The following is a 13125-nucleotide window of genomic DNA, read 5'->3' on the forward strand; positions in this document are numbered from 1 at the left end:
AGTTATCGCTTGAGTGGTCATGAAAGACTTATAATCAATTTTATGGTGAATAGGTGCAATCGGTTTAAGGATTTATGGACTACTGATGATATAATTGGACGGGTTTGGAAGGATGAGTGTTGCTTGGAAATTTCAGATTTTGTAAAGAACCGATGTGATTTGTTTTTGGGAGACTGTTGGATTGAAATTGGATGGATTGAGCTTTGTCTTTGAGGTATAGAAAGATAATTATTTTGTGGCTGACTAGTTGGTTGAGGAACAAGGCTAAAGGACATAGCCGAGGTGTGTAATCTTCCCAATGTCTTTCCCCAGGAATTGCCGGGACTGCCACCTGATAGAGAAGTAGAGTTTGTGATTGAGTTAGCCCCAGGAACAGAACCGATCTTAAAAGCGCCCTATAGGATGTCGATGTCTGAATTGAAGGAATTGAAGGTCCAAATGCAGGAGTTGCTAGATAAAGGCTTTATCCACCTGAGTGCGTCTCCAATGGGAGCACTGGTGTTATTCGTGAGAAAGAAAGATGGATTCTTGAGGTTGTGCATAGACTACAGACAGTAAAACTAGGTGACCATTAAGAATAAGTACCCACTACCAAGGATAGATGATCTGTTTGATCAGTTGCAAGGAGCATCGATATTTTCAAAAATCGACTTGAGGATGGGGTACCATCAATTGAGGATTAAGAAAGAGGATATACCAAAAACGGCATTCAGGACAAGATATGGGCACTATGAGTTTACGGTAATGCCATTTGGATTGACTAATGCCCCGACAGCTTTTATGGATTTGATGAATAGGGTATTCAAGGAATTTCTGGATCAGTTTGTAATCGTGTTCATAGACGATATCCTAGTATATTCGAAGTGTTCCGCCGAGCACGAGATACATTTGGAAAAAGTTTTACGGACCCTAAGGGAACATGCGCTCTACGCTAAGTTCAGCAATTGTGAATTCTGGCTCCATCGAGTGGCATTCTTAGGACATGTGATATCCGGAGAAGGAATTGCAGTGGACCCGGCGAAGATTGAAGCCGTCACGAATTGGCCGAGACCGACAACAGTAACCGAGGTTCGGAGCTTCTTGGGTCTAGCAGGGTATTACAGATGCTTCGTGGAAAGGTTTTCGGCATTAGCGATGCCGTTGACGCGATTACTAAAGAAAGAAACGAGATTTGAATGGACGGATAAGTGCGAAAGGAGTTTCCAGGAGCTAAAACAGAGGCTAACGACCACGCCAGTGTTGACAATCTCGTCAGGTCCGGGAGGATATGAGATTTATAGTGATGCATCGCTAAAAGGATTGGGATGTGTGCTAATGCAACACGGAAGAGTAGTGGCATACGCATCGCGACAATTGAGACCGCACGAGCTGAATTATCCGACTCACGACTTGGAATTGGCCGCGATTATATTTGCCCTTAAGATTTGGAGACGCTACTTGTGTGGGGAGAAGTTTTAGATTTATACGGACCATCAAAGTTTAAAGTACTTGTTCTCCCAAAAGGAATTGAACATGAGACAGCGTCATTGGATGGAACTCCTTAAGGACCATGACTGCGAGATTATGTATCATCCCGGAAGAGCTAATAAAGTAGCGGATGCATTGAGCCGGAAATCGAGCATCGCACATATGATGGTCAAGGAGTGGACTCTATTGGAGGGAGTTCGAGATTCGGAATTTAAGTTTGAAGTGAGTCATGTCTCGAGCCTGCTTGCAGCATTGAGGATTGAACCTAAAATCCAGATTAAGATGAAGGTTTTACAATCGACGGACCCGGAGATTCAGAAGATTCTGAAAATGGATGTCACAAAAAGGAAATCGGATTTCCAGGTGTTCGAGGATGGGATTTTGAAATTCCGTGGACGGTTGTGTGTGCCTGATGATGCAGAGCTTAAGGGGGAGATTTTGTCAGAAGCTCACTATAGCAATTACAGTATTCACCCGGGTAGTATGAAGATATATCAGAACTTACGGCAGCGTTATTGGTGGAACAGCATGAAAGTGGATGTAGCCAAGCACGTGGCCAAGTGTTTAACATGTCAGCAAGTGAAGGCACAACATTGCAAGCCGGGTGGAATGTTGCAGCCATTGGAAATCCCCGAGTGGAAGTGGGAACACATCACGATGGACTTTGTAATGATATTACCGAGGAGCCAGAAGGGTCACGATTCGATTTGGGTGGTAGTCGACCGATTGACAAAGTCAGCACATTTTCTGCCGGTGCGAAAGGACTTCGCCTTGGAAAGGTATGTCGAGATTTACGTGCGACAAATAGTCCGTCTTCACGGAGTGCCAGTGATGATTACCTCATATCGTGATCCTAAATTCACTGCCGGTTTTTGGAAAAGTCTTTATACGGCATTAGGAACGAAGTTACAGTTTAGCATGGCCTATCACCCCCAAACGGATGGCCAGTCTGAGAGGACAATTCAGACTTTGAAGATATGTTACGGGCATGTGTATTGGATTTTAAAGGTAGTTGAGAGGAATAGTTGCATTTGGTTGAATTTGCCTACAACAATAGCTACCAGCAGAGTATCAGAATGGCACCATTTGAAGCGCTATATGGCAGAGCTTGCAGAATACCAGTTTGTTGGGACAAAGTTGGTGAGAGGAGCATCACGGGTCCCGAGTTAGTTCAGCAGTCAGTCGAAACGGTCAAGGTGATTCGGGATAGGCTTAAGACCGCTCAAAGCCGCCAAAAGAATTATGCAGACCGGAGACGTAGGCCTTTGGAATTTCAAGTGGGGGACCACGTTTTCCTCAAGGTGTCGCCGATGAGAGGATTGTCACGGTTTGGCAAGAAAGGAAAGTTGAGCCCGAGGTACGTGGGTCCATTTGAGGTCTTAGAGAGAATTGGCACCTTAGCTTATCGTCTCGCACTACCGCCGAATTTATCCCAAGTGCACAGTATGTTCCACGTGTCTATGCTAAAGAAATATGAATCGGACCCGACCCACGTGCTAAATTATGAAGAAATAGACGTGGACGATAGAGTGTCGTACGTGGAAAAGCCAGTAAGGATCGAGGACAGAATGGAACGAGTGTTGCGGAACAAGACGATTCCGATGGTCAAGGTGATTTGGGAGCACCATGGAACCGAAGGTGCGACGTGGGAAAGCGAAGAGTTGATGCGACACCAATACCCCCATTTGTTTGAATAGTTGGGTTAGATTGTAAATTTCGATGACGAAATTTTTTTAAGGGGGAAGAGTTGTGACATTCCGAATTTCGGCCCATTTTTGGGATTTATAAAACGTGTAATTCGTCAGTGTGCTTATAGTAAAATTTCGCTCGGGAACTGAACACTCTCGGTTATTGTTTTTAAAATTGAGATTTCACTATAATCGCACTCGATCGAATTTGGCCGTTATTTAGAGCCCGAACTTTGGTGTCAAATTTCTCGGAGTTTCGTGATGAATTTAATTGGACGGTGTCGATATTATTGTGGCCAGCGTCAATATTGCCCAGGATAAGTGAAAAGTGAAATTTGGACCAGGTGCGGATTTGGACTAGTAGCCCTCCCTCATGGTGTGTTTTGGTTATTATCTTTTGGCCTTTTTCCTAATTTATAATTAAGATTTTTCGTGGGCCATTGGATCGTTTTCGGATTTGAACGAGGATCGTCGGATCGCACTCAAGTGCGTTTGACTTCCTCTCTCTTCTCTCTCTCTCCTCTCCTTCTTTACCGCTGCCCCCACGTTGTTCACTCCTTTTTCCGCTGACTTTCTCCACTTTCTCACGTGATTTCTGCTTCTGCTTTGCTGACCACTGGCCATGCTGCTGCTGCCCATGCCTCTACTGCTGCTGCCCATGATGCTTCACGTGGCTGCTGCTTCCTTCTGCTGACTTCTTCTTCCTTCTCTTCTTTTCTTTGCTGTTTTGTTGCTGCTGCTGCTTGCTTCTTCGGCTTCTGCTTCCTCTGGCTTTTGCTGCTTCCCATTCCGGCCAACCATACCAGCTGCTCGTCAACCACCTCATCCTCGCCTTCCCAGCCGCCGGAGAGATGCCGGAGCCGTAGACCGCAGCTGCTGCTCCTCGCGCCAAACACCCCACCGAGACGCTTTCTCCCCCCTTTTCCCTCTCGCCATCACCACCACTCGGCCATCACCACCACCCACGATCAGCCTCACAACATCACCGACCACCTGAGCTGCCATCCGCTGTCCGCCCTCGCCGTTGCTTCGCCGGAGTAGCCGTTGCCGTGCCGAGGCTCTCTATTGCACCCGTTGTTCGGTTTTCTTGCTTAGGCTAAGAGTAAGTGCTCCCTAAGCCTTGGTTAGGATAATGGGTTACTAATGGACATGTTTAGGGGTGGATTAAGGCTGTGGATAGTTAGTTTAGTGGCTGGTTGTGCTTGGTTTGCTTGGTGGTGCTTGTTGGTTGATTTCCGGTAGGGTTGCTGCTGCGTCGCTGGCCTTTGCTATTTTCTCTGTGACTGTTGTGGGCCGAATTTGTGAAAGTGTTCTCCATGAAAGTTGTTCATAACATCTTGAAGTATGACATAATTTAATTTGAGAATTTTTGGAAATCATTGGAGGCCATTCGGAAGTCCATCTTTGGACCGAAATTAGTTTGCCGGAAACACTGTTCCTTGACCTTTGGGTCTGTTCGAATTTTTATAAATTTTTCCAGACCCATTTTCAAAATACTTCCTTCACAAAACTTGTTGGGGACATTTTTTTCTATGACATAAAAAAATTTCAAAGCTTTCTAAGGAGATTTGGTTACTGCTTGAAAATGTGTTTTGAAAGCCGGATAGCCTGTCCGAACGAAATATTTTATGTCCGATTTTGGGTGACAAAAAGAGGTGGTTCTAGACAGAAATGGGTTTTGTGTTCTGCATGAAAAATGTTCATCAAGATGTCTTCTATGACATATCCGAAATTCATAATTTTTGGAGTTGAATTACTATTTATTTTAAAAGGGATTCCAGAACTGTGCGCTGGCCCAGAATTGCTCCGAATCTGTGTATTCGGTTTTCCCTTGTTCTTTGTGGCTGAATGTGGCTGTTTATGGCTGAGTGTGGTGGCTGATTTGTGGTGCAAAAGTGGGCTAAATTGTGGCGGTTCAAGTGCCGTTTTGTGTGATGATTTGTGGGACTGATTGGTGCTCGAAGTGGGGCTTAAATGTGTGATAGTTCGTGTGTGAAGTAATGTTCAATTAGTGGCAATTTGCATTGGTTGTTCGTTGTTGAAGCGAGTGTGTTTGAGTGGCGGTTTGACTTTTGATTTTTCCCCATGTGTGATTTTATGCCTAAATTGCGTTGGGCGTGCTGTGTTGGGGGCCAGGTTCGATGGCCTATCCAGGCCTTTGTGCGCTCGATTTAGTATGGTGCATTTTGTGGAAATTGTGGTGGATTGGATGTAAGAACGAACTTGAGACGTGTTGACGGTGGTCCGTAGAATGAAAGTTAACGGACTTGAGACGTGTTGACGGTGGTCCGTGAAAGGAAAGTTAGACCTGGGACGTGTTGACGGCGGTCATTGGAAATTGATTGAATTGTGTAGCTTGTATGCCTGTGAGAACGGACTTGAGACGTGTTGACGGTGGTCCGTGAAAGGAAAATTAGACCTGAGGCGTGTTTACGCGGGTTATGGGAAAGAAAGAAATGTCCTGAGGCGTGGTTACTCGAGACGGAGCCCGGATTGATCGAAAGGCTGACCTTAGGCGTGTTTACGCGGGTCGTGAGAAATTGTGAAATGTCCAGTGAGGGACAGAGCCCGGATTGATCAGAGGGCTAGCCTGAGGCGTGTTGATGCGGGTCGTGGAAAGTTGGCTGGACACGCATGCGAATTGTGCTTGGTTGAATTGGGTGAATGTGCATGTATGTGACGCTCGAGTGGTTGTGTTATGATCATGAGCTATTATTGCATTATTGTGAATTAACTAACGTGTAGAGGTGACGTGTGGATTGAGGCGAGGTAAGTGCGTGGATGTGAATTTTGTACGTTACTTGTTAGATTGCATGTAAGACTTGTCTGGGTACGCATTGGCCTAGGTAGGGTTTAGGGTGTTGCTTATTGAGACTCGTTCTCATGGTTATTATATAACCATTTCAGACCCCCGACTCCGATCATGAATGGTCTGTCACAGCGTTTTGGGATCCCGAGGAAGAGCCGATGGAGCAAGATCCCGAAGATGAGCCCATGGAGTTGGTGGACCCTTTTTGTATAGCTAGGCTAACCTACCCGACGACTTGCCCCTTTTTGATGATGGTGGTTTTAACCCTAGTGGCCTTTGTATGTAAGGTTGGATTTTGTAAGTACGTGCCGTTGAATGAAGTATGTGATTTATTTGTTCAAGTTTTCTACTACCCTTGATCTTTAATCTTGTCTGGGTGCTTTTAATCGTTTCCGCTTGCGCTTTATGTTTTGATGTTCGCGTGGGTCGGCGATGAGTCCTGGGACGTCGCATTCGAAATACGACCACGGAGGAATGTCGCGGGCTCGGTGGGGTCCGGGGCGTGACACTTTTGATATATGTTTAATTTAGTCCCTGAACTATATGAAAATATTCAATACAGTCTCTGAACTTAAATTGAAGAAAAAATATTAAAAAATTCAAAAAATTAATAAAAATTGTCCACGTCAACGCCGGTCGTTAGCGATTTCCAGCCTAAATTAGCTCGATGGACTGAATTGGTACAAATATAAAAAGATTTAGGACTAAATTAGTCTAATTGAAAGGTTTAGGACTAAATTGATACCAATGCAATTGGTTTAGAACTTTTTTTGTACTTTTCCCATTATTTTTTAGCTTTCAAACACAGTACTTTCAATTTCCCTAGTTGTAGCTTTCAGATCCGCGTCGTCGTTTAAATTCCAGTGTGTATCTTTATCCCTATATCGCATCGTTGATTAAATTCTGGCGTGATAATTTGGTGTAGTTTGACCCTGTCGTCGATTAAATTCAGCAGAGTTTGTTTACATTTGTACCTACTGTACTTTAGGAGCTTTGTCATCGATTAAATTCCAACACATTTCAAGTTCGTATAGTTTCGATCAAAGTGAAGTTGTTGGTTCCATAGTTTGCTTGAATACCTCATATTCGGAATCACCACAGAACCCGGTCTCATTTTTTAAAAAACCTGAAGAACGACTTTCGGTAAAAGATATTTCGTTGCGGGAACCGATTCCAATGAACAAAGGTAAGACATTGTATTGTTTCTACTCTTAACGGAGTCAAATAGTACAATAGGTGAAATATATGTACCTGACTGTCTATTCTGAATTTATAACATAGCCTGGAGTCAGAAATTGTATTTCTACTTTCAGAAAACTACTCACTACCTATCAAAAGATTATGCTCAAGAAGTCCAAATTGATTTGAAGAAAAGACTCCAAGAGAAAGAGATGATTCCTCCATATCCAGTACTATGTCAATTAAAGATGTGGAAAAGCCAAGGTTATCGAGAACAGCCAATGTCATAGTTGAATCTTGAATGTCCAGTCATCTCAGTTCTTTGTTTTTGGCAGATATATGCCTCGAAAAGATTGTGATAGATTGTTAAGAAGCTACAAGGCAAGATGATTAACCTAGGATATGCCAGAAGATGTCAATAGAAAAAAATCAGAACTTTACCGATGATAAATTTCTCCAATTATTTTTGATCTGTTTTAATAATGAATTCGCAAGATAGACTAAATAGCTAATTAACCTAAAAAAATGAATAAGACATGGAAGGGAGAATCATTGAGTCAGAAGGAAATCAGGGGTTGGAACAAAGGAGCAAATCAGGCTTGGATCCAAGTAATAGTAAAGCAGCCGAAAGACATTATCGAGAGATAAAGCTTTAATGAAGATTTTCTACTATGCTTTTGTGCTCTCTGCTTTGGCCAACGAAAACGTCATTTCATGCCCACCCCAACCCCGCCCCACTGTCCTTTTGGTGCTATTACAAGTCAGGTTATCAGTGGGAGGAGAATCCAACTTTAAGCAATGAGCATCCACTATGTCTTCAAAATGTTAAGAAAAAGACAATGAGGTCGTGAATGGTTTCGTCGGAAAATCGTCTTAAGGTGTGAACTTGGAGCGAAATCCGTTCCAAAAGTAGAAATCATTTATCACTCGTTGTCGTTTGTGGAAGCATGATGATAGTAATACGAGAAAATGGTAATACAAACTAGCTCATACAAACACACTATTTACAGGCAACTTTCTCTTTTTCTGTCTATTTGTGAAGCTCTCTCAGCTTGCATTCCAAGGCTTTCCGATGCCCTATTTACAGGCACCAATCTACCGCTCAATTGGAGACTATGGCTCCTCCACTTACAGCTACATGAGGGCAATGTGCAGCCAATATTCTTGAACAGACATTCATATGTTCAACCACAAAGTCTGAAGCCCACAAATTTTGAAGAAACACAACGCTTAAACATTAGGAACCTTAGCTTCATGTTTTACTTCAAGAGCTCCTCATCTTCATTTTCTTGTGAAAGCATTTATTCTATGTCTACCTACTATTAGCCTTACCGTTTGCTACACGTTAGCCTAGTCTGCCTAGATAAGTAGAAGTCGATTTCTAAGAAATGTTTCGGTGGAAGACAAGAATTCCGATAAATAATTCAATGTAAAGAATCCCACCCACTTCGTGCAAAAGACTTGAATTGGAGGAATAAAGACAACTTTAGGCCGAAGATTCCGTGAACGTACTGATTGAAGTGGTTGCTTTGAGCTTTTCTCCTTTTTCTTTTCAACGCCTAAAGGCAACCAGCGTGTTTGCTCCCATTGACATTAAACAAAGGCAGATGTTCATGGCCTTTGGAGACTCGGAAAGGGAGTGGTAAGGACGGATGAGAAAAATGATTGACGAAGGCTTTTTTAGTAACGATGGCGATTGTTGTCTCTGTCATATCCCCAATATAGTTAGGAAGTTGGAACGGTTGATGGAACGGAACTTGTTATGCGCAGGCATTATGATAAGTTGTCTAATTTAAAAAATCTCGAGACCAATAGTACTGGGAATATATGGGCCAAAGATTAACGAAGAGAAGTAACAACATGAGTGTCCGATAACTAAATTAATTATTCTTAGTTATTTACTAAAGTTCGCAAGTTAATAAAACGCAAATTGTTGATGCGCTTGCACAACGAAAGAAAGCACGACTTCTTAGAGATTAGAAATAAGCTAAAATTAAATATGTCTCGTGATCTAAAGTAGATGCAAGGAATCTATGTTATTAGATAAATGTAAAGTGTTGCTCCAAAGCACTTTTAATGGATGGTTCACATGGGACGCTCTCCATGAGTGACATTTATCTCAACTTTCTATTGAAAAATATATTTTCTTTTTATTTTCTCACTTTAATGGAACTAAATATTTTTCCATTTTAGTTCAAGGTGCATATAATTACTTTCAATATTACGAAAATCTCTTGTTCTCATGACGATCAACTATACTTCCTCTAGAGTAATCATTTCATCTAATCTATTTCACAAGTCTTTTTCCCGTGCATCGCACGGGTCTATAGGCTACGATAATGGTAATTAATTATTATAGCTGCAATATAGCTATTACGATCTTTTCTTTCTTTTATTTCCTTGATTTCAGACACAATATTAATATCGTGGCCAAAAAGGACAACAATTTAAACGTTAAATGATCCTCCCATACTTAGCATGTTACTGACTAAATTGCTGGTTCGTAAATGATAAAATCAGCTAATGTCGGCAAGGACTAAGCACTTTGCCAAGTCCAAGTCAACTAGCCACTTTATTTCTCCAATTGCATCGTTTATGCAAGTTCATCGTAAGTGCCAGGTCGAGGGATCATGCTTTTCCTACTGCTTTCCCTTCTTCCTCTTACCAGCGACGCTATAACTGGGGCGCAAAGTTAGCCATTTAATCATTTCTTACTCAAAAACTATCCATAATAGTCGAGTCTCAGAGACAGGGAGAGAGACATAGAGAGGGCACTGCGATGGAAAATCATTGCTCGAGGCAACAACTCAAGCGAGTTGAATACACTGAAGCTTCGAGTCCGACCATGTCGAAGCGACTAAGACACGAAGAATCGTTTGAATTACAGTCGGAGGAGTGCGAGAGCGAACTGCCTCTTCTTCTTCCTTCTTCGGACTCGATGGAGAAGATCAATGTGCTGTCGGAGTCCGGGGAGAGTTCTGGGCCATCTGCTTCATCCACCTCTGTAATTGGAAATAATTACTATGTATTCTTGAGTTTTAGAGGCCCTGATACTCGCAATGGCTTCGTCGATCACCTCTACCACAGGCTCAAAGATGTGGGCCTAAGGTTCCAGCCAAACTTTGTGTTCAGAGATGATAACGACCTCCCCTTGGGCGACGACATTGCTGTAAATCTTATCAGTGCAATCACGCACTCAAAGGTTTCAATCCCAGTCATCTCCCAAAATTATGCTTCGAGCGAATGGTGCCTCCGCGAGCTCATTCGTATAATGGAGTGCAAGGAAAGCAGAGGACAAATGGTCTTGCCCGTGCTTTACAAGGTGAAGCCCAAGGATGTGCAACACCTAGGGGGTAGCTTTGGAGAGGCCTTCCGATCCCAGGAGCATCTTTTTGATGAGGAGGTCAAGCAACAAGGGAAGGAAGCGCTCAGAAAAGCAGCTTACTCTAGAGTATTCGAATCAGAGAAATATGCTAATGGGTACTAAGTTTACCTTCTTTTAGCCGATTTCTTGTTGGAAGATGAGTATTTATTCATCATCCTTAATTCTTGTTTTGTGGAGCCACTATTAAGTTCTCATGTTTTGTGTTGTGTTGCGTTGACAGGCGTGAAGCAGAATTAGTAAGTGAACTTGTAGAAATCGCAATGCGCGTGTGACATCCTGAAAATTTGGTTCATTTGGGATTTGTAAAATACTGAGTTTTATGAATGTACTCGTAATTAATTTTCGCCCGGAACTGATCATTCCTGGGATACTAACCATTAGGGAAAGGCTAACTGGAGATCTAAATTCGTACAACGAAGAGAAAATTCGATCGTGAATTGACTTTCGACCATAAAATCGCAGAGGTGACATTTTGAGCCACTGTTGGCCGATCCAAGGATAGTCAGGGGTCAGTACGCCACTGTCAGAGTAGTGGATCGCGGGTGATTATGCTGGACCACGAAATGAATTGACGAGCGATCCTGAACTTATACCAAACGATCGTGCCCCTCGGATCTAGTGATTGATCCTCGCGATTTAAATGACAACCGAAATCGTCACGAACCGAACGAACTTGCACGTGACTCGATTTATTATCAGTCACGGGTCAAATATGCGAATTTCCCCAACAAGCCGCCCGTTAGTTTGAGAAACGCTCGAGTTACGTTTAATAAAATTTAATTATTTAATTGAGCCCAAATTGGACATCGGAAAATTAGGAAGTCACAACGGGACGTTAGGACGATGTTGCGGTTGGAACGTGTAATTTTGGATTGTCCCGATTGCTTCAGAAAAATTCGAAAAGACACTAAGAATTTCACCCCTAAGAATTTCTAAAGGGCTAGTTTTATGGAGCAAGGGCATTTTGGTAATTTTGCCCCAAAAATTTGGAAAAGACACTTTTGTCCTTGGACTTCTTGAGAAATTCCAAGATTACCCTTGGATATTTTGGATGAGATTCGATCTGGGCCGTCGGTTTCAAGATAAGATCGAATCTGGGCCGTCGGATGAAAAGTAGAGAGAAGGGCATTTTGGTCATTTGGCAAAAAGTTGGTCAAAACTTGATTTTTAAGCCAAGACCTCTCTCTCTCTCTCCTCATTTCCTCTCTCTCTCATCTCACGGCATCTCTCTCCCTCTCCCTCACCCACCGAACCAGCTCCCTCCCCTCGCCGAGCAGCCGCACACCGGTCACCGCCCGACCGGATTGCCACCGCCGCTTGCCGTCGCCACCGCCGAGCCGCGCCGCCGCGCCGATCGCACCCGTTTCACTCTAGCCGCGTGAGTCTAGAGTCGGGTAAGTCGCAATCTAACCCTTGCCTAGGACATCAGGTATTGTCAGACTCGTTTAGACGCGATTTAGGGTAGTTAGGGGTTGATTAGGGTGTTGATCGTGGTTGTTGGTGGCTGATCATGGCTGTTAGTGGCTGTTGCGTGTTGGATTAGACGTCTGGGAATGAGTTTCGGTGGTTGAAATTCGGTAGAAACCAATTCGGGTTTGAATCCTTGAGGTTTGGTGTGATTCTCGGATTCGTGACTACTGTACCTGTCCGGTTTGCTATTTTTGTAGAGAATTTTGTGGGCCGAATTTGAGAAAGTTTATTCATAAAAGTTGCTCCTAACATCTTGAAGTATGACAGATTTTAATTTGAGAATTTTTGGAAATCATCGGAGGCCATTCGAAAGTCCATCTTTGGACCGAAATTAGTGTGCTGGAAACACTGTTCCTCCGACCTTCGGGTCTGTTCGAATTTTTATAAATTTTTCGAGACCCATTTTCAAAATACTTCCTTCACAAAAATTGTTGAGGACATTTGTGACTATGACATATAAAAATTTCAAGACTTTCCAAAGTGATTTGGGTACTAGATGAAATGCATTTTTATGGTCAGGTGGCCTGACCGGACGGGTTGATTTTCATCCGACTACAAGTGACAAAAAGAGGTGATTACAGTTGGAACTGGGTTTTGAGTTCTTCATGAAAAATGTTTATCAAGATGTTTTACGCAACATATACAAATTTCAGAATTTTTGGAGTTTGTTTACTATTTATTTGAATGGGATTTCGGTCACTGTGTAAACTGCTCAATTTTACCCCGATTCTTTGAATGTTCGTTTTTATGAGCGGAATGGCGGGGGTGTCGGGGTTGAATAATTGCTGCCTCGTGACCAGAATTTATGCTTGAATATGTGTTAGATGAGTCGATTTGAGGATGAAATGAGGATGTTTCGAGGCTGGGGTGAGACTGAATAGAGTGTCGGATGTTGTGGGATGGAATTGGCGAGCTTAGGGCTCGATTTAAGGACAAATGGTGTCGGTTTGGTGTGTGGTAGTACGGCTGGATTGTGGTGTTTAATATGCTTGGAAATGTCGAATTTATACCTATGAACGTGGCTGTGTTTGTGGGCCCATGAGTGGCCTTGTGTGTTTATTGAACCGTGATTTGATAGATTGAAATGTGCTTTGTTATGCGCACGCTTGGGCCAGACTGAATTAATT

General features: G+C 42.9%; 1 protein-coding gene across 1 annotated transcript; it reads left to right on the forward strand.

The window, feature by feature from the left end:
* Nucleotides 1-9837: 9837 nt before the first annotated feature.
* Nucleotides 9838-10800, forward strand: LOC130134543 (disease resistance protein L6-like). Its single transcript, XM_056321053.1, has 2 exons — nucleotides 9838-10623; nucleotides 10749-10800. Exons 1-2 carry the CDS (start codon nucleotides 9923-9925, stop codon nucleotides 10798-10800), a joined length of 753 nt encoding a protein of 250 aa, XP_056177028.1. The 5' UTR covers nucleotides 9838-9922.
* Nucleotides 10801-13125: the final 2325 nt, after the last annotated feature.

Source organism: Syzygium oleosum, unplaced genomic scaffold, assembly GCF_021117445.2.
Source record: "Syzygium oleosum isolate NSW1041296 unplaced genomic scaffold, Sole_v2.1 Sole_v2.21, whole genome shotgun sequence".
Lineage (NCBI taxonomy): Eukaryota > Viridiplantae > Streptophyta > Magnoliopsida > Myrtales > Myrtaceae > Syzygium > Syzygium oleosum.